We start from the raw sequence: 27,982 nt of genomic DNA, 5'->3' as shown, positions 1-27,982 counted from the left end.
ATGGAGTTGGAGGGAGGGTCATAATACAAGATCCCTCCACTTCTCGTTGGGCTCAATGATCGCCCTCAATGATCGGGGGTTATTTTTTCAATGATGACCGCTTCGCTGCACATTATCCCGCTTTTACACGGCTACTTACTAGATAAACTATCGAATTGACTTCCATTATTAACGGGGACCTATCATGCAAAATGCACTTTGTGATGTCTTTTATACAAATATGTGTCCCCGGGGCATCGGGGGAACTCACGCAGCGTCAGAAAATAAAACCCTCTCTCTTTTCCTCCGTACCCAAATCTTTTTAAAACGGGTGTACAACGAGCGGATACAGATTTCCATCCGAACTGACGTCGGCGGACCCACAGAAACAAAATGCCTGACGTGTTTTGGACGTAATCTCGTCTTTGTTTACATTAACAAGCCTCGCTAACACTCAGAGCTAACCTGTACTGTGTAGAGCACATGTGTTTTAAAAAGCAGGAAATAAAAAAAGAACTCACCTTGTGATAAACCGGCAAGAGAAAAAGCATTTGAGCTCCATACTGTTTCAGAGATAATCCTTGACGTGGTTTAAACAGGATGGCGTTTTATCACAACCGAATGTAACTTTATCTCCGGTAGAATTCTGATCAGGCATTAGCTCCGCCTACTCTTATTTTATTTTTTTCAAGCTAAGGACCTAAAATCTGCATTTCTCTAACAGGGCTTCAAAAGAGGGGTTTGAGCAGTATGAGGCATGGCTACAATGGGTGAACTGTTTGGTATTTTGAAAAAAAAACTTCACAGACATGTTTTATATAGGTATGGCCCTACAATATATTTTTGAAATATAGCATGATAGGTCCACTTTAAATAGTTGTATTGACCTAAAAAATATCGCATTGCTTCCGTTCAGAAACCAATTCCACGGCTTACCAATGGCTGGCAACAGCAACGTAACTTAAAACGTTGGTAGCACTGATCGAGGATTTTCTATAACAGTCCAAGTCTGTTCTGAGTTTCTTTTCCAAGAACATGTTCTAAACAATGCCAGAGCCCGTACCGTACCGTGGTCCTGTTAGTGTGTTCCTGTCTGCCTTCTTCTGCTTAATTATCTGACGCCCAACACTCTGTCTTTTAACCTCTTTCCTTCTCTCCCTTGATCCTCCTTAGCAACGGTCATTATTTTGCTAAGCAGCGGTGTGTTATCAAGTGTTAATAACCTTTGAAATATTCCGAATTGACTAATCGGAATGTAATAATGTGCAATATGAAATACATTTAAATAAAACAAAGATATTTATATGAACAGAAGTTTAAGTTTAATGCCCAAAAAAAGATAAAGTAAAAGATATATTTTTTAAACAGTTCCTGTGATCACGTTTTGACCATTGCCTTGCCGTCCTTATCTACAAACACTACCCGGTCAGTCCACATGCAGCACGTCACCTCGTACAGCATGCACTTCTGATGCTGAAGCTCCGAGGCAGTCAGTCACCAGAGTCACCCAACACCGTCTGATGTGGTCATTTTGATGAGCGACCGTCAGCGCATCGGCTTTAATGACCACATTAAGCTTTATAGCCGCCAGTTTAGCTCCTCCAGCTAAGAGCTGAGTCATTGATCTTAAGCTGAAAATGTCAAGACAACATCAGCGTCCTTGAATGAGTGGGAGAGACTTCCTCAAAGTGTCGCTTATTTTTCAGGAGTGTACACTTTTTAGTATGTTTTTATGGAGCAGCATGATTATTGTTGGTTATAACCTTTAAGTAAATATACTATTTAACGGAAAGAAAAATCGCATATACGTCAACTTTTTTGTGTTTGTGTGTGTGTACAGGATCAGCTACAAGACGGCGTACAGGAGAGGTGTGAGGACGATGTACAGGCGACGCTCACAGTGCTGCCCGGGCTTCTTTGAAAGTGGAAGTCTGTGTGTTCGTAAGTTGTTGTTTTCTTTTTATTCCAGTGCAGCTTTTAAATTAAAAAGATAATACAAGATAATAAAAGAATGCTGTGCTACCTATACGTAGGTTGACCAGGTGCAAACAAGCCACATGCAGGACAATGCGATTTAAATATAATGTCCATCTCACCCTTAAAGTAAACATTTATATTGCAACTATTAGCTTTTAAATATTAATAACAATGTTTTACCATAGGTGAATTGTTTGCACGAACAATGCAAGTAAAGGAATATAATTGGTTTGAATTCCTTTTTTTTGTCTAACAAACACTCATCCACAAACAAGCCCGTATTGTTGGGGAAAATCTCTGAATCTGGAAATATGAGCATACTGTTGACCTGTATGATTGTGAATGCTGCACAGTGTGTTAAACGTTTTTTATTTCAGCTGCTGTTACCTCATCTGCTTGGTAATCCTCTTTTAGTTTCAAGAGGAATCTATCTATCTATAGATCGACATTTTTCTCTATGAGCCGGGCATTTCTTGTGAGTTTCGCGTGTAGTGTCGCTTCAAATCTCAATCACATCTATGCGTGATTGAAATAAAAAAAACTCTGGCAAATATCTCAAAAAAATCTGCTGCTCCCATAAATATATACATTTACTTATCAAATGCAGGACATTCGCTCAATTTGTGTGACAAATTGTAGAAATGCTTTGCAGTGCAGTACAAAACAGTATGAGGTGAATGTAAAGGATCTATAATTGTAAAGGTTAGCAAAGAAGGTTTCTTGAATAATTACATTACAATTGCAATTTTCTATGAATTGCAATTATTATTTAATAGCTTTCTGCATTGCATCAAGTTGGTACAGTGCCTTGCGAACGTTCACCTACTGAAATTCAGGCAATAAATCGATTCACACTTAAAGTATTAGCCTACAGAACAATACAATGGACACTTCTTACAAATAACTAAAATCTGCTCCTTTTACAACAAACACAACATGCCCTTTTTAGGTTTTTAGTAACAATGTTATCCTGCTAGTAACCCGACATTTTTTAGGAGTATCACAGTAATCTGATTTTGACTTTTTGATCTAACTGTAAGGGAATACAGTTTTGTGGGTATCCTGATTAAGTGATACCGTTACATGAAATCAGTTACTCCCCAAGCCTGAATAAAACTCAAATCAATTGGAAGTCTTTTACATATCCGAGCACCTGGAAGGTACAAAGCATTTTTGATAACAATGTTTAACCGACAACAATAAAGTGTCTGATATAACAAAGACTTATAGACCAAACAAATTACTCAGTTCACATTACACTGGGCAAAACATTTGACTTTTTTCACGAGTAGTTGACACGCATTGCTCTCTTTCTAAAGGATGCTATAAAGCTGCACATGGCGTTTTATCAAATGTTGATTTATAAACCCATCCAATATTGTTGTTTCCATTCAGACAGCACTATCTCCAAAATACACAGCCTCCCTGTAACAAACAAAATGTTTTCCTGTCATCTGCATTGTTATTTTCCAAACTTTTTTTCCACTTGATACACAGAACGTTTTTTTCTTTCTTTCTTTACAGGCTTGTTAAAATTGCAGTGTATCTTGCGGAACAGTGATTCAATCTCAATCGTTATCTTTTCACTTGCACCCAGGCGGTTATCTATATCTGCCGTTAGAGCTGTCAAAGTTAGATCAATCCGCCTCGTTTACAAAGTGGATCCATTTCCGCTTAAAGTTTTTACCACGGACAGCTTCAACACAAATGGAAGGATAAAGTCGAAAACAAGGGAAACAAAAGCAACCACAAACATCCACTAATATGGAGTTAGATGTCGGATATCTCGCTTATTCTGGAGATAATGTTTGAAGAGTAGTGTCTTTCTCAATCAATAAGGGCAAAGTATTCCTCTGTTGCCTTTTTATTTTAAGTACAAGAGACCGTTTATCTTCGTGATATTTGTCACATTCAGCTCATATACAATGAGCGTCATCCTTTTATTTAATGTTGATGATAAAGTTAGATAAAACAGCAATATTCCTACACGGTGCCTTTTTGATTTGAAGCTCGTTTGAAGTTTTCCAAGCTAAAGAAAAACTTTAAACAAAACATCAGACAATTAGACGAAGCAGATGAGACGACAGATGTTGAGTCAAAGCTGATGCGACACATTCACTGGATTCTTTATTTAACTGTAAAACCTTCAGCTGCTGCTCTTAATTGTTGGAGAAACACACACACACACATACACACACACACACACACACACACACACACACACACACACACACACACACACACACACACACACCACATTTCTAGTTCTCCTTCATAACTATGTATCTCATTACATCTGATACAGCTGAAGAAGTCATAGAACACACCAACTTTTAAACTGTTAATTATAAAAGGAGAATAGGTGTAATAAGTAATAACTACATGTGCACACCTTGATCAAATTTACAATCTATTCCAAAAGGTGTCATATAAAAGGAGCAGAGTAAAAACTAATGCTGCTATCAAGCCAATTCCCTCAAGGAGGTGCTATAATAGCAAAACTGAAACTTACATGTAACGTGACAGACAACGTAGATCTTTCAGTGTTCCTCAGGGTGTTGGTGTCCAAATGTAGTATTTCCTTATTTAAAACCCATTTTTATCATTTTTCGAGTGTTGTTGTAAAAACATTTGTTACCATCTGTGGAACACATGATTTCAACCCAATGTCTTTCTGCAATAACCTATGAGCCATATGAGAACAAGGGGGAATACAATTGGAGACATCCACCATATTTCTTTACAGTCCCTATTTACTTTCATAATTAATGTATCATTATAATTCAATTGATTGTTTAAATGGTTCTAGTTTTCCAATGGTCTCCACAGCATCTATTCTACAGTATGTAGCATATACTGTCAGAATGTTCCCGTTAACATAATCTCTAAACCCCCCCGCCCCTCTAAAAAACAGGATGTTGAATACTAGTCCCAAAAGATGTTGTCTATAAAAATACATTTTCATTACATTTGAGAGAAGGCAAACATCTCTACAGCGGATATCTCCAACACTCACCACCTCAATCTATATTGATGAATAGCACTATTGGTGAGAGAAGAGCTATGTACTTTTCATTTATGTGCCATAATTGTGCTTTTTTATGTATAAAAAGAAAAAGTGTAGTTTTCCAGAAACCAGTTGTGGCCAAGATGTGTGCTTTGATCGGTGCTTACTCAGGCCGGGAAGAAGCAGCCATGAGCAGGTACATTATTAGACTCGTACTTATATTTGACCGTTTATAGGCTCCACAGGAAACATTAGTGTTAAGCGTTTCACAGTAAAAATGCATTTGACTGTAAGAATTAAAAATAAATCTGTGCTTTCATTTTAATTCCTTATATATACACTTCTGTGACTACTTTTTACAGAAATGTTTCATAGACTGAGCTACATTATAAGCAGATTTTCATATTACAAGTAGCGTTGGCATGATGTCATAGAAAGCTGTAATAAAAGTATTAGTGCAGACCTCTTATGTTTTTTAAAGGGAAAATAATTGATATCGCACATGAAGATAAAAGTAAGATCCTGGAAGTTTACTTGCTGCTTGAAATTAAAAGTCAAACGTCAACATTCAGAGATTTTTCCAAACAGTGTTTGCCAGAAAAAATGGATATCTTCCTCGATCCTGCAAAAGAAATCAATTATCCACCCTAGATGGTAAACTCTATTGCCTTTTCTCATTGAGGAGAGGATGTGAATGGGTCGGCCCGAGGGGCGGGGAGGGCAAAGAGGAGCATATTGTGTGTCTTTATTCAGCATCTGCTTGTAAACAACTTTATTAGATTCGCCCGGGGAACCTAGACAAATAACCCTCGACTCTATTGTGCGATGTCTGCTCCACCGCGCACGCACACGCACGCACACACACACACACACACACACACACACACACACACACACACACACACACACACACACACACACACACACACACACACACACACACACACACTCACTCACTCACTCACTCACATACTCACAGACTCACACACAGACAGCTCCACCCTTCCAGTGGCTGACTAGTTTGAATGCCGGAAGCTAATTCTTCAACGTTAACTACGGGAACACGCCTGCCTGGTTAGCTAACGGTAACGGCCTGTGACAGGTCTTTTGTTGTGCGATATGCACAGCCTGAGCTAATTGAAAGGTTTACCTACCCCCGAAATAGAACGAAGTAGAGGGGAGGGTGGGGGGGCTCCTAATTTGATTATAGGGCTTTCCTCTTTCTGTGTTTCCTGGCCGTGTTGTGAGCGCTCTGTTTTTCATTTCCTGTTTGTCTCGATATCAACAAACATGTAATTATGTGCAGGCTGTCATTGCTGTTTACTTGCTTCTTGACTTTGCACGTCTTGTGTGGATGTTCCCTATCCTGCAGGCATAGCAAACCCTTTGTTATTTTTCATCTCTGCCTGAGGCCATTTTATCTCAAGTCGGAGCGATCCTCCCTCAGTCGTCCTCTTTTTTATTCTCTGTCCGACTCATTCTGTTCTCTTTCTTTTTTTCGTGTTCCTCTCTGGATCCTGAATGCCTCCCGTCTCTGGCTGTTGAACCCTAGCAGTTTGGCAGTCTGTCACCTCCTCACCCATCCACCTGCTTCAACCTTAAACCCCTCCCCTCTCCGTGACCCAACCCGAAACCTCGGCCACTCGTCACGTCCCCACGACAACTCTCATAAATGACTGTTGGCATCCGATTTACATCCCACAACACAAACCTTCCTTATGTGAACCCATAATTCCACTTAATGCTGTCACTCTTATTCAGTAATATTATTTTTGTTACGCGTTAGTAAAGAGGAATAACAAGCACAGTATTGTGGAATGGAATTCTTTCTTTAAATTTTAAAATATCCACGTTCCGATTTATAGTAGAAGCTAAAACTATCTAGACTGCGATTTATAATATTCAGACAGTTTACAGATCATTCTTTATCATTTGATTTATTCAGGTATTGTGTTTTTTTGTATATTTTTTGAGCAGCTAAATCTACACAACCTGTAGATTCACAACCTCGTAAAAAGTTTTAAAAGTAAGTCTATACGTAAAAGCTACGTGACTGTCAGTGTTCCAGGTCAAAATTGCAAAAGGCAATATATCATTAAAAACATGCAGGGTGTGTATACATCTGGATTTAAAGTATCTATAAAACATTTTTTATCTAAAGCTTTAGTCATTTAAAAGCTCTCTGCCATTTTACATGCACTTAAGATCATCGCTTTGTCAATATCCCGTCCATTGTCAAATAACACAAAGCTGTCGGACTTGTTTAAACATCAGAGCATGAAGAACTGACATTTGTGTGACTTTAATCAAGCTTGATCCATTTCTGCTCAATGCATCTGGTCAACATATATAGTATGGATGACCCACAGAAGATGTCTGTATATTAAAGGGACCCTATACAGATAACCAATCAGAGCAGACTGGGCTCTGGTTCCAGGGTGAAAGGTTGCTGCAGCACAGTATGAGAAAAATAAAGAGCTTTTTGAACATTAAAGCATGGAGACATGTCACAGTAGACGCACTAAATACAAATATGAACCTGAAAAGGAGCAGAATAGGGCCCCATCAATCTTAAAACTGTCCGACCTGTTTTTAGCCCTTATTTGTTTGTTATAATTATTATAATTGAGACATCATTTGAAGTTATTTAGAGCTCCTGTAAGAAAATATATGATTTCTTAATACATTTATGGATCATATTCCTTGTTTGACTGACCTTTGACCCAAAGACGACATTTTATTTTGGCAACTTGTGTGACAAGGGGAACATATAATAATCCTGCAAAGATTTAGATACAGACACTATTATATTTTCCTATCCAGATTATGTATCTGGTTACAGCTCTAATACAAAGAAACATTATAGATATGCAGTTTTTTGTTCCGTAAATAAGTCTCAAGAAAACAAGAAAAGCCTCTAAAATGAACATTATGTAATGCCAGAGTACAAGAGTGGAAATACTAATTACTTGCAGTGTTGTGCTAGTTACTGAAAACCAGTAACTAGTTACCATTACTAGTTACTTCATGTCAAAAGTAACTCAGTTACTTTACTAGTAACTTACACCCAAAGTAATGCGTTACTGTGAAAAGTAACGTTTTCGTTACTTGGCAAAATGTCTCCCATTAATGCCCTTATCGCCTTCATTTCAGTACTATTATTGCATTGGAGAATAATACAATCTGTTGATCAACTTGACATGCATTATATGCAATCTGGATTGCATCGATATTAGCTGGCTTTCCATTTTTGTATATTCTTTCTCCAGGTAGTTGGAAAAAGTTTTCCGTCCCATATGCCGTGTGCCGCCCGGACATGCTATCATGCTAACTAGCTCCCTGAAAGCGGGTGACTCCACTGTAGCAATAGCCTGCATGTGTTCTACAACATACCGTGCAATGGCTTTATCGATTTTTCCCTGGCCAGCAGTCCCTTGGTTAAAATCCAGCCGCTGTTGCTTAGGTGGAGGTGGAGTGGTGTCGGCTGAGTCTCTGTGGTCTTAGCTACTAGCTTCGTCCCAGCATGTTGTTTTTGCAGATGTTTTAAGAGATTTGAATTACTGGTTTGGGCAGTAGATAGGATCTTTGACCCGCCAAGACACAACTTACATTTAACTAAAACGTTCTTTTCTTTGTGCTCGACAAAAGTGAAATAGTGAGAATATCTCCAGGTGGAGAAACTAGACTTGAGCTCCGTCGCCGCCATGATAGTCTTGTTAGTAAACAACACAAACACGCCCACTGCCCGTCTCCGCATGTGACACAGGAAGTATCTAAGTACATTTACTCAAGTACTTAAGTACAGTTCTCATCTCTGTTCGCCTGGCTGTTGACTATATAAAAAAACTAACGCAGTAACGGAGTAACGCACCATGTAGTAACGGTAACAGCGTTACTGAATATAAAAAGTAATGCGTTAGCGTACTAGTTACTACCAAAAATAACGGCGTTACAGTAACGCGTTACTTGTAACGTGTTAGTCCCAACACTGATTACTTGTATTGTAATGTATTTTCTCACCAAGAACAATTTAATTGGCAATCCCTGTCGCCCGGGGATGTGATGAGCCCTGACAGTTTAACACAGAGAAAGATGTCGGGTGTGCACCCACTTACACTGCTGTTCTTCCTGCTGCTGCTCATACCTCCGCTCTCAGCAGATCAAGAGATTCAAGGAGCTTAAAGACTGCTTCTGCATGCCGAGACAATAGTGGGAATTAGGTGGCGATTATTTAATTTGATATCTATTAATCTTTGTACCCATCGCTGATGTAATACTCCTTGTAGCTGCTTCAGCTCCTATTCACAGGATGAAAGGATTAAGCCCACCGTTTAATAATTTATCAACTCTCCTTCAGGATTACAAGAACATGTGTCTTTGGCTCTTTATTAAAATGTGGGTCTGTATTTGCAGCTAATTGCATTTTCTCTCTCTCTTGCCAAAGATACGCCGGTAGCACAAAGAAGTGCATGAATAGAAAGTGTTCATCTTGATAAGTTTGAGCTCATTACAGAATTCATCCTGCTTTGATTGCAGCAGTGAACCCATCCCTTCTCCTTTTACTGCTTTTTTGTTAACAGTGACCACACAATGGCAAATGGCCTGCTCCCCTATCTGAAGGGCGAGACGAGAGGGGTCAGAAGAGAAGTCTAAAGGGTCGCTACAGGATTAATAGGAAATGGAGGCTGAAATCTGCTACCCAAATTTAATCATATCTTTTAGCTCTTGAGTCTGAAATCTGACAATTTGAAATCAGTGTTTTGCAGAAATACATATTCAATGTGTGGCCTGACATTGTTTCATTTTAAGAGATTATAGAAGGTTGATAGAGACAGTGACATTCATGAATACAGGTATTCCTCAAGTCCAGGAGTATATGAACATAGTATAAAAACAACAAAAATGTTTGGCAATGGCTTCTAAAACTAAAGCGTAAACAGAAACATCACTTGCCCAATCTAATTTCTGACAAATCAAATCATGACAGTAATGGCCTTACTGTCATATTACAACATATTGTTTGGATTGTTTAGCTGACTGTAGCGAACCAAGACAGAGCAAGGTACACATCTACACGTAAGGCTAACATTCTGCTGCATAATTACCAAAGAGAACTGGCTATTCCCTTAAACATAGGGTCTGTTTACAATAAGGTGGCACAGGGGGGACCAAGAAACAGTTATGGGACCAATGGGAAATCAAAAAAAAATATATAAAAAATAAATAGCGCCTTACAAGATGACTCAGAAAACACTGTGCTCTGTGTCCTAATACGTATTACATGTAAAGTGGCACTGGACTAAATACCCGCCCCAACCCCCATACATGACCCTATATATAATTTTTCTAAACGTATTCTTGATAATTCTCTAACATAATCAAATTAGTGGCAGTTTGGTGTTATTACCCAGGTTTTGCTAACCCACTTGATGTGATGTTTCTGTTAGTTCTTAGGTCTTTTGTGAGGTCGTTAAACCACATTTGAATGTTGTATCTAACTAAAACTCTAACTAAAATAGCAGATCATTTGACTTGGACGTCATATTTGTTGTTTTACTGTTGTTTTCACATCAACCCAAGTTGTTGTTTAGAGTTATTGGTAACGCTTTGATATTTTTTATACTGAACAGTTTCTAATATAAATGCGCTCGATCTATTACTGTAGTATTCTTTAACACAAATATTTCTGTCCTCTAGTACAAACAAATACTCATGACACTTTAAACACCCTTGAAATACAACCGTCCAGTTCTCACTGTCTATTTCTAAGGGAGATGTAAAGCTTTCAGTATTACAGGCAGCGGCTCAGGCTCACCTCCAGTATAAATCTTTACTTAGTGTGCGGTGTCAAGAGCGTGTGCCTGCGAGGATTCCTGTCTTAATGCATGGAAAAAGCTATAAAATGTTAACACAGTCCTACTATAAATTTAAACAGGACGACCCCTCGGTGGCTAAAGTACTATAAGAGCCATAAAACAGAGTCCAGTCTAACTCCTGTATCCACTCAACCCACTTTTTGTCCCTTCTTGCGTACTTTGCAACTTTTAAAACTCAGCACTTCACTTTTTGTGCACTGTGCTTATTTTGAACACCCTATAGCCTTAAAACACAGCATCTAATTTCAAATATTGTCTGTGGTGCAGGATTAGTTGTGTGTGTGTGAGCTGATTTTTTTTCAATTGATGTGATATTAATTTGTTCCTGAGCACATATTTATGCAAGAGGAGCTGACTGTTTCCGTTGGAGAGGAATCAGTTGCACAAACAGAGAGCGGGAGCAGCAGCACATCATATCTCTGTGAGCTAAAGTCTCCAAGCTGTCAGAGCGTCTTTTGCCGGCACATTCCCTACCTGATGTGTGATGCAGTATTCATACCGTAGTACACAAGTTATTCTTGCAAAATGAGTTGCGGGGGATGTTAGATAAAGTTCAGCCTTTCACTTTTAACAAGTGGCACAGATGACAATGAAGCTGTTTATCACCCGCACTTTGATTTAACAAACCATTAAGCAATATGGGGCTTTTAGTGTGACGGGTAAGATTACCATTTTCTATAGTTTTATCCTTTTTTTAAATTATTATTTTTGGGCTGTGGGACTGTGGGAGAATGAAAGCCTTTCCCAGCATGCATCAGGCAGAGTACACCCTGGACACCTTGCCACTCTGAGTGAATTTATACTCTCCACAATTACGACAATATTCCACATGGGGTAGGGTCGATGAACGGTGCCATCTGGTGGGCTGTCATCGATCACTGAGCCCGGCGTGGTGATTTAAAAGCCCCCCCACCCTAAGAACACAGTGGCGCAGGGTTGGGGTGGCGCAAATTGATTTAGCAATGAAAGGAAAGGTGGAGGCAATAAGGTAAAATTACAAACAAGCATATTTTGACAGCCGATATAACACACTGCCCTTGTGCAAAAAAACATCATGATGGATCTGATGACAGATATCCTTTCATTTGTAATAGTTGATAATGGTCCTGTAGCGTCTTTTGTCCCAGCTTGATTTATTTGATCTGTTAAGATGTCTCGGCGGCTTCAGTCCGAGTGCCAAGTGTCTGAGTGCTCAGCAGCAGAGATTAGAAACATGCAGCTAGAGCCACTAGGGAGCAACATGCCTGTCCAGCATGAGCAGACCTGTATTGTCTCCTTAAGAATGTATATCTGTAAATTCGGGAATTCAGGGTGAAGCCCACAGGAAGTGCGCCCAACGTTGAATCAAATGTTCTTTGTGGCCGAACGGAATGTTAGCTTAAACTAGTTCCATTCTATGGATAGTTGAGCTAGCTAACCTATGAAAACAGAAAACATGAAAACAGGGAGAGATATCCTCTGAAACAAGAAGAGGTGTTTGAATGATGCTCCGTTTTAGCACAAGCTACATCTTATAAAGACAGGTGGATTATCCAAGTCATGATCCACAGGCAATCAGGATTGACGTAATGATGTTGACGCTTGTGAGGAATTCGTAGGGAGACACATCCCATCCCAAAATACATAAATATAAACTTTTTGAAGACTTAACTTTGGCAAGACTTTTACATAAATGCTGTAGTGATCGATGAACATATGTGATCATAGCACTATATAAACACAGTTATAGTGTAAATCCAAGTAGCTAATACATGATAAAACGTATTAAAAATGTGTACTACCTGTCTCAAGTGGAAAGATCCATTTTTATGTTTTAAAAATGTCTTTGGGGGGATTTCAACTTTTACATATATTTTCTTTTGTTGGAGTGAAGTTTTCAGATTCACTTTTAGAGAAATGTGTTTGTCATTAGTCTTTTCCTTATTGCTATCTCTGTAATCGCTGCACCAGATAATACCACAGCAGGGTCGGCTCTAGAACAAATCGAATGGGGGGGCAAACATTTACCAAGGGGGGGCACACACTGCCGTCAACAACCAACACACAAACACCAACGCAACTTCAATTTCAAAAAACATGCTGTAAAGTCTATTGTCTTTCACACACATTGCAGGGGTGTAGTGCTATTGTATAGCGCCCCTATGACTTGTGCATACATGCACGGTTGTGGCACGACCACCAAAACAGAAACATATAAGGACCGGGTGTCGTTTTATCATACTGATATTCTGCACAAACTGTGCTGTTGTATTTGCTGTAAAGTGTCTTTACTGTAGGTTATTTTTTATTATATGTACAGCACTTTGGCTCAACCAAAAATCATTGAAAAATGTGCTATATAAATAAAACTAAACTTGATTTGATTTGATATGGACATAGGCCACCATATAAAAAGTGTGCAAATGTATTTAGTATCCTATCCATGTGAACATGTTTTAGGTGGGGGTGGACCTAACCTCCTCTAGGAGGGTCTGGGGGCATGCTGCCCCGGGAAGATTATTTTTAAAATATTGAAGTTAAATACATCAATCTGGTGCACTTTGAGAGCAACATGAAGAGATCTATGGATAGCCTACATCTCTCAGCATCCATATGAAACAGAACTGTACACAGATTTACTTTTTCTTTATGGATATTTTACTAATCATTCCCCTTTTAAACTATTCTTGTGTTACTGTCCTATAGTATTTCATACCCGTTTTTCATTTATTCTCTCTTTAATAACTATAATGATCATATAAAGGTATTCCTCGAAAATACTTACATAAATGGTGACCAAACCGTTTGAGACCCACTGAGATAACTTACACTAAAGTGAACTATCTAAACACTGAGAGAGTCCTTACCTCACTGAGCTGACGTTATAAGATCCTCTCAGTCTGACAGGAGAGGACTGTCCTCCACCTTGGTGTAGAAACAGCCCTTTATATCCGTTAGCATAGCTAGCTAACCAGATGCTAACAACATTCCACGTTACCGCTCGCGCACTCACAAAATGCGCTCGTGCCACACACACACAGAGCCGAGCTTGAATGAAACACAGAGACCCATGTACTTATACTGTAGGCTACTGTATATCATATTATTTTCGATGGCTTTACTGTATAATCAGTATAACAGATGAACAGATCGCCACTGGGCTTTCATCTAAACACACAGCCACGTAATGATAACAAAAAAAAGGTCGGGGGTCATTGGTCAAGCAACACACCAATCAGAGAGCAGCAATGAGCACACCTCAGGCTGTGTTTTATATTTGTATTCTTTATTTCTGATGTATTTCACACAAAAAACCTTTAGTGGAAACGTTTTCACTTATATGATTAAAAAAAGAAAAAAACGGCAAAGTGGCAAGGCTTGCCAACCCTGCGTTGGGGGGGCACAGTGACTCATTTGGGGGGGCATGGCCCGCGAATGACCCCCCATGACGCCGACCCTGTACCACAGTGAGACAAGGCATCATTAATTATGCTGTGACAGAGTCGTTTGTTTTGAACATTGGTGTATGACGGCTCCTAACTTTAAGGTTGTGTCCTGATGAAATATTACACCAGTCTGGGAAGCGTAAGGGGAAAATGAAGATGTCAGTCAGCGCTGCCTTATCTGTTTGCTGTACAAAGACGATAATATGCCCTGCACTCTATCAGGAGTCCGGCTCGCAGAATCTTACCATAACGTAAACTTAATATGCATTAAAATATTCTTAAATCACTGTACTATTCTAGTTTTAAGGTCAAGTATCACACACTGACATTTTTTCTGTTGAGAATGATAGTGTATTATAATTCCTAGAATTGTTATACATTATATTTTTTTATAATGTCATTATAAGTTACTCTTAGTGGTCATTGGCTGCTTTTAAGTAATACATTTGCTGTGCAAATAAAAAGCAACCTCTTAATCCAGATATCTTGCCATGACTCGCGCATGCATGCACGTGCACGGTTGTGGCATGATCACCAAACAGAAAGATATGGACACAAGATGTGTGCAAATGTATATAGTTTCCTATCCATGTGGGCATGATTTAAGTGTGGTGGGGGGGGGGGGGGGGACCTAACCTCCTCTAGGGTGGTCCAGGGGGGCATGCTCCCCCGGGAAGATTTATTTTTAAATATTGAAGTTGAAAGGATCAATCTGGTGCACTTTGAGAGCAAAATGAAGAGATCTATGGAAACATCTCTCAACACCCATATGGAACAGAACTGTAAGCAGATTTACTTTTTCTTTATGGATATTTTACAAATCACTCTCCTTTGAAACTCTATTCTTGTTTATTAATAACAACTTTTTTTTTACTGTCATATAGTATTTTATACCTGTTTACTTTATTCTCTTGTTTTTTGATAACTATAATGATCATGTAAAGATGTGCCTTCACCTCACTGGTTGGAGAAAAAGCTTCTTATATTCGTTAGCATAGCTAGCTAACCAGATGCTAATAACAACAACGTTATTGACTGTATGATCAGTATGACAGATCGGCACTGGGCTTACAACTAAGACACAGCCACGCAAAAACTGCAGCATGTGTACGGACTTATGGGTACTGCAATTTTTTGAAGTCCCGGAGCGGCGTTCTGGTGCTCTCCGTCAGCACTGCACCCCTGTCAGACGAGACATATACCACGTGATGACACGTTAGGCTCATGTTGTGTTCAAGGACCATGACCGTTGCCAGGAAAAACAGGTACTGGCTTGTTTAATTATTTTGCGGTCTAGATTTCTTTAATTTTTCTCTTTTTTGCGTGTGTTTATAAATTACCTCGAGGGCCAAACCAAATGGTCTCGTGGGCCGTATACGGCCCGGGGGCCGGAGGTTCCCCACCCCTGTTTTAAAGCATTGGGAATATTTAATATAGGCTATCAGTGTATTATAATGCATTACATGCGTATCATATAATTGGTTACTAAATAAATAGTAAATCACAAAGTCTATTGATAAAAATCTAATAACGCAATGCTAAATAACACTGTTTGCTGTTTGTTCATTAACTGAATTCATTCAACATATACCACATGTTTACAATAAAAAACACTGTGCTTAACTGTAACATTTATGATTTTCCATAGCCCTAGTTAATACAAATACAGATTTGGCAGGGATTCCTTTTAGTACTGCAGACGACCCCTGCGACCTCCACCAATAAGTTAGGTGCCAACTGTATACAGCCTGAGAGGCGAATCCTGGGGGGAACAAGTCCATAAAAACTAGCTGCACCTCGTTAATCAGAAGTGTGCAGAGCATTAAAGAGTCGGATATGATAATATAGGAATTCACTCAAAGCTGAAGCATTTAGCTATATTGTCATTTTTCACTTAAAAATGCTGTACAGTAGATGATGTTTGATGTTTATCTGGAATGTTCCACGTTTAGTTTCTCATTTAGAGGGCATTGTTTTAGCCTGCTTGTTTGATAAAGAAAAGTTGTATCGTTTCACATTTGATAGATGATATTATTCAGATCATTCAATTACAAAGTAAAATAAAAAGAGTTATGATCCAGTAAGGTATTTAAAGATACTTTTTTGATATCTTTTTCACAATGTTTAAAAAGCAAAACAGTATTTGGAAGAAGGTGAAATAAGAAGTTGTGATTAACACCAATACACCAGTTTTTTTTCTATGATCAGAAAGTTACTGCAGACTCACATTACATCTGTAAACAAAAGAGATATTCACATTATGAATTGTTCTGCTCACTTTTTATGTATTGTAAAACTTGACTGAGATCTACAGGTCCTTTGTAATTAATTAAAGCTAAAAAAAAAAAAAAGAAGTATCTTATTGTATACTTTTAAAGAATCTTGTGTCTTCTTTCTCCTCAGCATTGTGTACTGAAGAGTGTTCCCACGGACGCTGTGTCTCTCCTGACACCTGCCAGTGTGAGCCCGGCTGGGGAGGACTGGACTGCTCCAGTGGTGAGTTCACATCACAGTCGTCACACTCAGGCTTCTCACCCACACCAAGCCATGGCACCATATCACCCCCACCCTCATCCACCTACATTGGCTGCCGGTCAAGTCCCGGATTCAATACAAAACACTCATCCTCACGTACAAGTCCCTCCATTCCCTCGCCCCCCAATACTTATCGGACCTCCTCCATCCCTCCACCCCTTCTCGGAGTCTGCGGTCCTCAGACACGGGCCTGCTCTCCATCCCCTGCTCTCGCCTCCGAACTGTTGGTGACAGGGCATTCAGTGTTGCGGCTCCCACCCTCTGGAATGCACTTCCTGCCGAGATCCGTAATGCTGCCTCCCTGGACATCTTCAAATTATCACTAAAAACACACCTGTTCACCCTGGCCTTCGGGCCCTAGCCCTTTTCTGGTCCCCTGGCTTCCTTTATTTATTTATTTGGTTTGCCCGTTGATTGTCTGTTTGTTTTGTTTGTCCACCATGTACAGCGACCTTGGGTCCCTTGAAAGGCGCTATATAAATATCATTTATTATTATTATTATTATTATTACATCAGAAAAGAAAAGCCGATACAAGAAAATCTTACTGGGCTGAAGACTTTGCTCTTTATCCTTTCGCATTTCATTGTTTCCATAAAGAATTACAGGACATTTGCAGAATGACCTGGGACAATCTCTACTAATTCTTCCAGATCAGGGATTAAGCCTGACAATTGTTATATATTGATGTCAATACTTTCATCTAAACATTACCAGCAAAAGTCCAGACAGAAGTCCAGAACATGTTTAAATTAACATCTAGTGAATCCTGGGGGATGATATCTCTCTGAAATTAGGCAGGACCTTTCACACATTAGACTTGCCATATTTAGGAATGAGAAATGTTATCAACCTAAAATGTGAAAAGCTAATTTAAGACATCAATAGGGAGAGTTTTTGGTTCCTCCCTCTCATTTCCACCCTGGTGTACACAAACCAGAGCTGGAACCGCAGCAATGATGTATGGTTGGTTGTGGGACAGAGTATAATGATCACAGACTGGCATTTCAAAGGAACACCATGTCATCTAACATTCACCCAGTGGCGAACCGTGTCTATCACAACTGGACCTCCCCCCCCCCCCCCCGCGGCATTATAATGTCCGTCTTTTCACTGAATTGTCGTCTTGAAAAGGGTACTCACAACAATTCCGCAACAACTTCATCTTCACCTGTTGCACTCAAGGGGTCGGATTAATTAAATAAACTTCTTCCGACCCCTTTTCGGACGTGTAATTAGCTAAAGCTTTGTTGTTTATTGTTATCAGACAATGATACTACAGATTATTCAATTATTAATTAAATATTTCGTTTTGTTATTGCATTCATTTGTATAGTACTGTGTCATGTCTGTATCATCTTTTGTTTCATTTGTATTTTCTTTGGTTTTACACGCTCGAAAAAACTAAATAAACTAAACTAAACTAAAGCACTTGTCATTTCAACGTTAAAAACAACAAAACGGCATGAATTGCTTCGTCTCATTCATTCTAGATCCTCTGTCTCGAGCCAGTTAACTAGCGGGCCTTCTAGAGTACCCTGGAACCGAGGGAAACTCTGAAAGAACACGCCCATTGGCTACAAATCAATATCTGATTGGTTGATCAAACTGTCAGTCCAAACGTACGCTCTCATTCAGTGCAACGGCCAGGGCATCCTATCAAGGATGTAGAATACCTTGGTTGAAGGATATTCTACCCAGAGACCCAGAACAAGATCTGATTGGTTGCTTTCTTTTCTAACACAAAACCACTGAAATGCGTAGTGCATGGTCCGAGAAGGACAAACAAAGCAACGTAACACTGTAATATTACAGATCAACAACACAGATACCATTCTCATTTATTCATTTTATATACATTTTATTACATTATATTTATATAATTAAATCGATTTTTTGTGTTCCAGGGTATTCTCTGAATACCTTGAGGGCCCTGACGGTTCGCCACTGCATTCACCTTACAGTATGCTGCGATAAAGAAAAGAGCACATTTTCACTGTAGAGGTCCATCTGCAGTGACCTCATTCCCGCCGATAACAAAAAGGAAATGGTAAATGAGCTGGATGGACATCATGATATGCTTGTTTGGCTTTAAAGAGCCAGCGTCGGTAGAAAAGGTAGAAAAAGACACACACCCTTTTTATTGTTAAATAAAAGAAGAACATCTTAAATTAAAAGTCAGAGTGTTGGGTGTGCCATTAGAAGCACAAACAGTAAATCCCCAAACCAGATTTTGATTGAATTCTGGGAATTTGGATGTAATTGCTTTCTTGGGAAACCTTGGTAATCTTGTTTATAATAGGTACATTTAGTCAGATATATCATCTCACATTAAACTATTAGTTAAATCTTGAATTTGGTTCTGTCGAGATGAGCAGACACTGCACAGATGAGTCATTTCAACCTTTTATTTGCTGACTACTTTTTTAATTTCTGTTTGATTACTTATTGTGAGACCACCATGTTTTCAATTGCCAAACCAATATTGTAGTTAGCTCAATTTTAACAGAAAAAGTTTTAGTCATTGAGTCTGCTGAAGGCAAAGGCATGTACAAACACATCGGTCTGGAATAGAAAGCATGGAGTTTTCAATATATTCCTAAAATGGTGGAAGGCTACATTTTAGCAGAGTGGATGAGATGATAGTTAGAGGCCAGAAAGCAACTAGAGTCATCAGCCGCTCATTTAAGTCCGTTTCGTAATACAGAACAGTAAACACGATTCCAAATGGGACTGCGCAATATATATAAATGATATTAAAATTATGAGACTAGAGATCCTGGTTTTAAAGGTTGAATTTTAAATGAACTGCTTTAGCTCTTCTATTTGCCTTTATCCATTTAGAAATAATATCGAGATAACTAGTTATTATTATTTATAAAACAAATTGAATGTTTAAGTAAGAGCACCTATAGTCAACCATACAATAAAGTCGCAACATCGATATAAAGGGATTTGATCAGAAAAATTGTGTGATTTGATTTTCTCTATGAAGCTCAGCCCAAATTCCATCTTTAAAGTGGAAATCAAGCCATTGCATATCAATGTTAATCTCATTTTCATAGTTAGTTTTGACTCCCTGGCTCTTGAAACTGTCGTACTGCCCTCACACCTGCTAAAGGACCCCCGTTCAGTATAAACTTTAGCAGTGTATGTGTGCAGTTGGAGGTATTTTGGGGGTATTGACACTTAATGAGTCAAACAGCCCCTTCAGTCCCACTTTCCTTATTGGTGTGCCCCAGCCTCCCCTCTGTCTACCTGTTTTTATTACTGCTCAGGGACCAGGGGACTGAGGTCAAAGCCAAGACAGGGGTTAGCGAAATCTAGCAGCAGTAAGGCTGAGGGGAAGAGCAGGATGAAGTACGTCGATCGAGTCAATCTGTCGGCTTCACTCAGGAAGTTTGGCGGACTTAAACTTCCTTTCTTCAATGTGATTTAGTCTCTATTCCTCATTCCCTCTTATTTATTTAGCGATAACGCAAAACTGCCTCAGCCCTCCCCTCGCAGACAGTTCAACTGTGACAGGTGAACCTGAAGACTAGAAAATACATTTAAAATACATGATTTGCCAATTTCCCACAGCTTTCCTTTCCTGTAAAGATGCTGCGCAGTGAGGCCTCTCCCATTGGGATATTGAGCTGTGTGTTTATATTAAACACTCCCTTACCTGATTGGTCTGAGGAAATTAATCCTGCGCTCAGTAACTGATTGAACAGTCCCAAATTGTTTGCTTTTTTATTTTGCTATCTAATATACTACAGCTTAGGATAAAGTCTTCATGATGTTGTGCAAATACACTTGGTTTAGCAGCAGTGCTGTTATTACATGAATTTAAAGGCTTCATTTCTCACAGGAAGCACTGACGCATTACTGGTTCCTGGTTGGTGGAACTGCTCCTCTAATTCAGAAGAGTAAAGTGGGGGCTCTTTCAGTTTGGATGTTACCGTCAAGCTGCGATTTATTGATGAGAGGTATTCAACCCTGTCTGTGGAAGGACCCTTCAAAATAAAATACCACTAAGCCAAGCACTCAAAAAAACACTAAATCTAAAAGTGAAATATACCAGTGCTGCGATATACAGTATCTTCCTTCATAAAGGTTTTAATGTTGACTTTGTGTTAAAGTCTTGCAGGGAGGGGATGATGCAACTATGCAATCATTTCACATCTATTTGAATTATTATCTCTGCACATAGCATATTCTTTTTATTCTTAACACTGAACCTTTTTAATATCCCCTGGAGCAGTGCTTCTCAAACTCTTTTCAGTAATGTACCCCCTTTGAAATTTTTTCTCAGCCAAGTACCCCTTACAATGTAGTGACGTTCCCTCAGTGTGTGATTTATTAACTCATTCGTGCATGCACAACAAACTAAGGATATTTTCATCTTCATGCATGAAAAAAAATAACATAACAACGTTTTTATAAAACAGATTTTTCCAAGGAGTTTTTCAATTTAAGTCATATGTTTAACAAACCAATGAACAAAATTATATATTGTGAAAAACTATAAAATACATACACATTTGACATGTTTATATGAGGACCCCCTTGGTGGTTCCAGGAATATTTTATATACAATTGTGTTTTCTATGTAACTTATTGTACTGAGATTATTTTTGTAATCATGCATGGTATTTTTTTAATTAACCTTTTTTTAATTTTATTTTTTAAATCTCACGTACCCCCTGCAGTACCCCAACGTACCCCCAGGGGTCCGCGTACCCCCATTTGAGAATCACTGCCCTAGAATATATTTGTGCACATTTCTGCCTAGCTGCCTGCCATGTTCTGTTGGTAGATTCTGCATGTTTTTAGGTTTTTAAAAAGGTATTTATTTATACCTTACCTTTTTTATATTTATATTTGTGTCAATATAACCTGGCACATCCCTTGTATGTAAACATAACAAGACTGTCTGTCCCCTTTCGAAGTAGTTGCTTCATTTTTTGACAGCTTTACAGCAGTAGTTACTTTTAAAATGGTGTTTTTTTTGCCACTTCTTGTCCAGTGACACCCCTGTTTCTCTCGACGTGTTGATTTTGAATGTGATAAACTAAAAGAGGAGGGTTTATTTTTATATGTTGGGAACATTGGATTAACTAGGAAATGCATCGTCACAAGCTAAAAACAGGGCTGTTTTCCTGAGAAAGGTTCTCACAGAAATGCGACAAATCATATGATGATCTTCATTTAGCATTATATCTTTACCTACATCAAGTATCTGAAATGTTTTTCTTTTTTTCATTTGATACACATACATACCAGAAATACACATCTTATGTATGTAGAATACACACTTACAGTGAGTACTAAGTAAGAAAATAAGAAGTCCACAGGATTGTCCTTTGCGCTGTGTTCGACTGTAGCTAACCAGATTAGCTTGTGGAGCAGTGTGTGAGACTCAGCCTCTCCAAACTTCTGTCCAGTTGAAGAACTTTGTTGCTCTGCCAGGCAATATAAATAGCTCGGAGAGAAGTGGGGTGAGGCAACGAGAGGGAGGCAAGGATGAGGCGGCGAAGACTAGACAAGAGAGGAGACGAGATGTAGCAAGAGAGCTCAAAAGCAGAGCAAATTAAAAGACAAAAGTAGCAGATAAGGACAAATTATGATAAAAATGATCATGTAGAGATGGTGAATATCAGCAAGATAATCAAGAGCATAAAGGAGAAGATGAAGGGACAGAACATTGCGAAGATGCAGTTGAAGGCGCTTTTAAAAAATCAAGCAGAGGGAAGTTGCTACATAGGCAATTTATGAAGTATATCATTTTGATAATCAGTGATTACTTCAGCGCCTTCAGACTTTTGTTACTTTGACAGCTGAGAAAGTGGTCTTAGTTCACTTATATTGTTTTTTACTGAGAACTAACTAATCAAAAGAAACATCAAAGACAACAGGGTTGAGCAAAGTCTACAAAGTTGACTTATGGTTAAATATGGTGATGGACAATGAATTGCTTTGTGGTGGATTTGGGGTCGTATGGGCGTAACTTCAACTAATCGGAATTAAACAATGTGGTCTAATCCACAATTGGTATTTTGTGTGGCCGAAAGTAGGCAGATTGTATAAAAGTCAATGAGAAAAATGACCCAACTTTTCACTGGATTAAATACCTCTGTAAACATATTCCTATTGAGTCTTTTTTAACACAGGATAATGATAGTACATAATGGTCCTATTAAGAGTAAAAAAGACAGTGAATAGTAAAACACGGCAAGGCATCACCATGTACTGATATTTTGTTAACCAATTAAATCAATAAATAAAGAAATGAATCAATCTATCATAAAAAGCCTTAAAGCTAAAGTAGGCAAACTTACTGATATACATAGTGGAGAATGTAGCAACTCCAATATCTTTCAGTAGATACACTATTTGAGTCTTAATGTGTTAATAAGTATAGTAGTTTCTTAACATGCTCGCTATATGAACCAAAAAAGTGCTGGTTTGAAGCCACACAGAATTTCTGAGGTATGTTCCTTCTGCGGCTTTAAATAGTAGTTTTTTGTTGTGATCCATTTTACTGATGTGACAGCAGCACTCAAACTCCAAACATTTGCGTCCATCTTTAAAGCCTCAAGGGTGTGAGGGTTGGATGCTGTAAAGATAGATTATGAGTCTTATTCAAAACACATTCAACACTTGCTAATGGATAGTTTCATTTCATACTCACAGCCAGTTTATATGAACACAGTAACTTCTCAGCAGCAGTCCATATGACACTAAGAGCAGGGGTAGTCAAAAACAAAGGCTGACCAACAGTTAAAGACTTATAAAACACTATGTAAGTAGACCGCAGCAGAAGTATATACATATATATGTTCACAGGAGCAGGTGTTTTAATTTGAAGTGTTGAGAGCAATGCCTTTTCAACTCAGGCTGCACATAAACAAGCTCAGAATACACCTGAAACTGTGGCCCAATTCCAATACAGCCCATACTATCCTCCACTGCCCACATCTACTAGGTTTGCGCCGTTACTTGGAGGGTCGGCATTCATTGCAGTTCCCAACCAACTAGCAGGAAGTGGAAGTTATTAAACTCTCCAAAGCAAGTCTGCATTGGTCCTGACTTACCCTGCTGCCTTACCTGACCAACGCTGTTAGTGTCCGTCATGGAACACGGTGTGTAACAATAGTTCCGTGCAAACAGTTACTAATAAACTGTCCAAAATAACGATAGACATGTAATATTGTCATACAGATGTAAACAACTTGAAGGTTACATTGTGATCTTATTTTTTTACTTAGTATAGACCTGTGTCTAGTCTAGAAAACGGTAGACGTGTGCATTTGATTGTAAAGTTTTGTATGTAGATAGATTTGAAAACTGAGGTTAACATAAAAGTAATAAAACAACAAATCCTCAGAGTTTTTATTATTATTAATTTTGTATTGTCAGAGAGATGCTCACTCCAAACAATGGTTACGAAAGCAGTTCCTGTTTCTGCTGGAGAGAGGGGAGTTTGTCCCCAAAGCATGGGCTGCATTTCCATCCTCCAATTTAGAGAAGGAGCTTTATTCAGCTCTGAGTGTGACTACAGAGGAAGTTCACTCTGTCACTGAGTGCAAGGGTGTGGGTTCGGTTCTGAATTAGGCCTCTGACTCTCTTTGTTGCAGCTTGATGGAGGTGACAGTGTAATCTCAACCAAGTACAGGAGGTGACCCAAGAACACAAGGGCTTCTGGGTAGCTCACCTCACTACACTCTCTCCAAAAGGGTCACGAGGAGTCAGGAATAGTGCACAACAAAACCTGACTTGAACCAACAGAACTCTTTGTACAAAAACCTGTTTTCATTTCCGTCATAAGTGATGAATTTGGCACAGGTCTCCATTTGTTGTCATGGAAACGGACAAAGCAACATTACATTAACGCACCTTTTTTTCTGGCGAGCTTTTAGAAGCTTTTAAGACTGTTAGGTGTACTTTTTGGTTTGGTTTCTTGTAATGGATGAATGTTCCTTCATCAGACAAAAATCTCGTACATCATCTTTAAAAATAGCCATGATATGAAAATGAAAAACTGCTAAACCTGCGAGGACATGTTCATCTTGTTTTTTTGTGGCATGTTTTACCTTGAGAGTTTCTCGTTTTACCTTCTTGCTTTTTTACTGTTACTAAAAATATAATAATGTTTCAAGGTGGAGTTGATCTGGTGTGAATTGCTGAGAGGACTGTCAATGGCCAGCGTGGGCGCTCGCTCACTACTGTGCCCAGACATGCCATTTATCAGAGCTGACTCATGCACATGGAATCAACACACACATGTTCACACACGTGCACCACTCTCAGGCAAGAAAATCCCACAAAGAAGCAGAACAGCAGCTGGGCACGCACACTATCATAGAGTTGCCTGCAGTGATGTATTCTTCGCTGCTTCCTAGTCCCCACAAGAGCCAAGTTTCTCAAGATTTTTTCTCCCTGGCATCCATGTTACAGAAAGCCTGTCAAGGTGTGCAATAACATAATGCGGCCTGCATTTTCCCTCTGCTGTTGTTCACTCTTTCCGCTCTTCTGTCTATGTCTCATGTGCCTCTCTGCTTATCTCGTGGCGCCACTCTTCAGCTCGACTGTACAAAATCCATACAGAGCCATCACAGTGCAACTCTGCCTCAACTTCTGCATTTGATTCCTGTTTGTTCACACTCAGTCACTCCAGACAAGGCCTTTTTCACCACCAAGATTCTTCTAAATGAAATGTTTTAATAGTTGTTATCATGGAATTTTGTTGTTTGTCCTCCTCCAGTGAGAAGAAGAGATTTTGGTTCTGGATTGCCTCTATCACAAACAAAGTTGTTGTATTCTTTTGATTTAAGACTCCAAAGGTCACAACATACAGACAATAGAACAAACAGATATGCTTTTCTTCCTACAATGTATCAGTGCTTGTAGCAACTCTAGTTGTTTTTGACTTATTCTTATTCTTGCCGCTTAGCTCCCCTACAGTTTTGGAGTGTCACTTACTTACATACACCGCCAATTTGAATATATGTTTATGTTTATTTAGGACCCCCATTAGCTTTTGCTCTTGACAAAAGCTACTCTTCCTGGGGTCCGACACTTAAAACAATACAACAATACTTGTCAAGCCCTTGGGTATATTTGCAGTTTTCCCCGCTTGAAAGGGATGGTACAGTCCATAGGAGGTTTTCACTGGGTTTCACTCATACAATGACCACAACTTGTTTCTTTTGAGTTCTTCTTTACTTTGGTATTTGTTGTTGCAGTACAGCTTAGGTTGTAAGTTGTAAGTTGTAAGATAAAAAACCTTAAATGACAAATAAAAAATAATCACTGTAAATACAATGCACATCAAATAATAAATGAAAAAATACATGCTTTACATATACTTTTTAACACTTGTGAATATTGTTCTTACTTTCTTAATGTATTTTTATGAATTATGTTTTAAACAGTTTTTAACTTATGCAGTCTCATTAAAAATGCAAATATAATACTGAATTCTTAGCAGCATGCAAACCGTTTTTACCAATCTACATATCTCAATAAACAAAACACACTCGTTTTAAATCAACAATCATGTTGCTTTAGCTTGAGGACATCAAACAAACAAATGACACTGAACTAGAACGCACGTTCTAACGTGCGCCATGAACGGTAAGTTGTATGACTTGACTAAACACACAGTTCGTCTCTCACCGGCCGCTTCTCCAGCTTTTTATGGCTGCACCAGTGCTGCTTCTTCGACGTTTATTCTGCTGGTTCGTTGCTGCTGCTGGACGCACGCTCTTTAGTTTGTCCCTTTCCAGCTTTGATTCCTCCCTTCTTTCAGGTGCGTTGCTTTTAAAGGTGCAGCGACGCTGATTAGCAATTAGAGACTGATTTCAGACAGCTGCCACTCTGTCAATCAGCCCGACTTTTTAACCCCTTGATCTCCTGTGAGGATTTTCCAAGTTGACTTCACAATACTCAACACAACAACATTCAAGACATAAGTCCTGACATCATTAACAACATCACCAACATCATCAACAATCTCATCCACTTTCAACATCAAACTCAGCCAAGGAGGAGTGAACAAGACACCCACCAGTACAAAGCATGAGATACAATTCAATTAGGGTTCACAATTCACAAGGGGTACATGCTCATTAGTAGATGGCACTTCAATCTCTTCTTGAAAGAGGCTCTGGACTTAGACTGATGTAAACGTGCATATGTTACAGTATGGTATGATCAGAAACTAGGGTTACGGTTTGGGGTCACCAAAATCAACATAGTGCTTTAAAGCCTTACACAGCCTTTACTTACCTAACCCTAACCCTAACCAAAGTTAAGTAATGCAGATCAGGCCTCCTGGCGAAGAGTGAGACTCTGTTGCTTTGGGCTATAGTGGTAGTCTACCAATTTGAATGTTGGAAGTTCGATTCGGTGTATTCTTTGGGCAATGGTGTGTGAATGTTAGTCCCCATATGCAGCTGGTGGTTTAAACTTGTGTGTGAATGGGTGAATGCTAACTTGTATGACTGAACTGCTTTTCCTTCCGGGAAAAGATTGTCCCACTCTTGACCTAACAATCAACATCAGCACCTCTGTTGTTTCCCCGACTCAGACAGCAAGGAATCCGGGTGTGATCCTAGATAACAACCTGTCCTTCACTGCAAACATCGCTGCTACAACCCGCTGCTGCAGATACACGCTTTACAACATCAGGAAGATACGTCCCCTCCTGACCCAGAAAGCGACGCAGGTTCTGGTCCAGACTCTCGTCATCTCACGCCTAGACTACTGCAACTCCCTCCTGGCTGGTCTACCTGCATGTGCCATCCGACCATACTTGCCAACCCTCCCGATTTTCGCGGGAGACTCCCGATTTCATTGCCCTCTCCCGGTTTCCTCCTGGGGTCATATTTCTCCCGCATTTCTCCCGATTTCTGACAAAATCAGATTTACTCAGGACTGTTTCCACTCTGACTTTAATACAGGTACACCATTGTTTGGTTTCCATGGTAGCGCATCTCTTTAGTAGCGCGCGCAACTGAAAGTCTGAGAGGGTGAGGAAGATAGTCACATAAAACAGAACAAGAATCGACAACTCCACCCTCTGCTCACTCCTTTCCTGCAAAATACAGGTCCAGCCCACACATATGCTCCATCAAGGATGGTGATTCAGGCCGCAAGGCAGTGCACTTACAACTACAATAGGCATGTTAATGTTAA

General features: G+C 39.3%; 1 protein-coding gene across 3 annotated transcripts in view; it reads left to right on the top strand.

The window, feature by feature from the left end:
- LOC117557819 (multiple epidermal growth factor-like domains protein 11) overlaps window positions 1-27,982 on the top strand; it is a 164,834-nt gene that overhangs the window by 51,519 nt on the left and 85,333 nt on the right. For 2 of the 3 annotated variants that reach the window (XM_034233766.1, XM_034233764.1), the window contains exons 4-5: window positions 1,820-1,920; window positions 16,668-16,760. In XM_034233766.1, coding sequence (XP_034089657.1) covers window positions 1,820-1,920; window positions 16,668-16,760 — 194 coding nt within the window. The remainder of the gene's footprint in view (window positions 1-1,819; window positions 1,921-16,667; window positions 16,761-27,982) is intronic. The other variant, XM_034233765.1, reaches the window with a different exon arrangement.

The sequence above is a fragment of the Gymnodraco acuticeps genome, unplaced genomic scaffold, assembly GCF_902827175.1.
Source record: "Gymnodraco acuticeps unplaced genomic scaffold, fGymAcu1.1, whole genome shotgun sequence".
Classification (NCBI taxonomy): domain Eukaryota; kingdom Metazoa; phylum Chordata; class Actinopteri; order Perciformes; family Bathydraconidae; genus Gymnodraco; species Gymnodraco acuticeps.
Note: the sequence above shows the minus strand (reverse complement) of the source record. Positions and strands in the feature narration are given on the sequence as shown.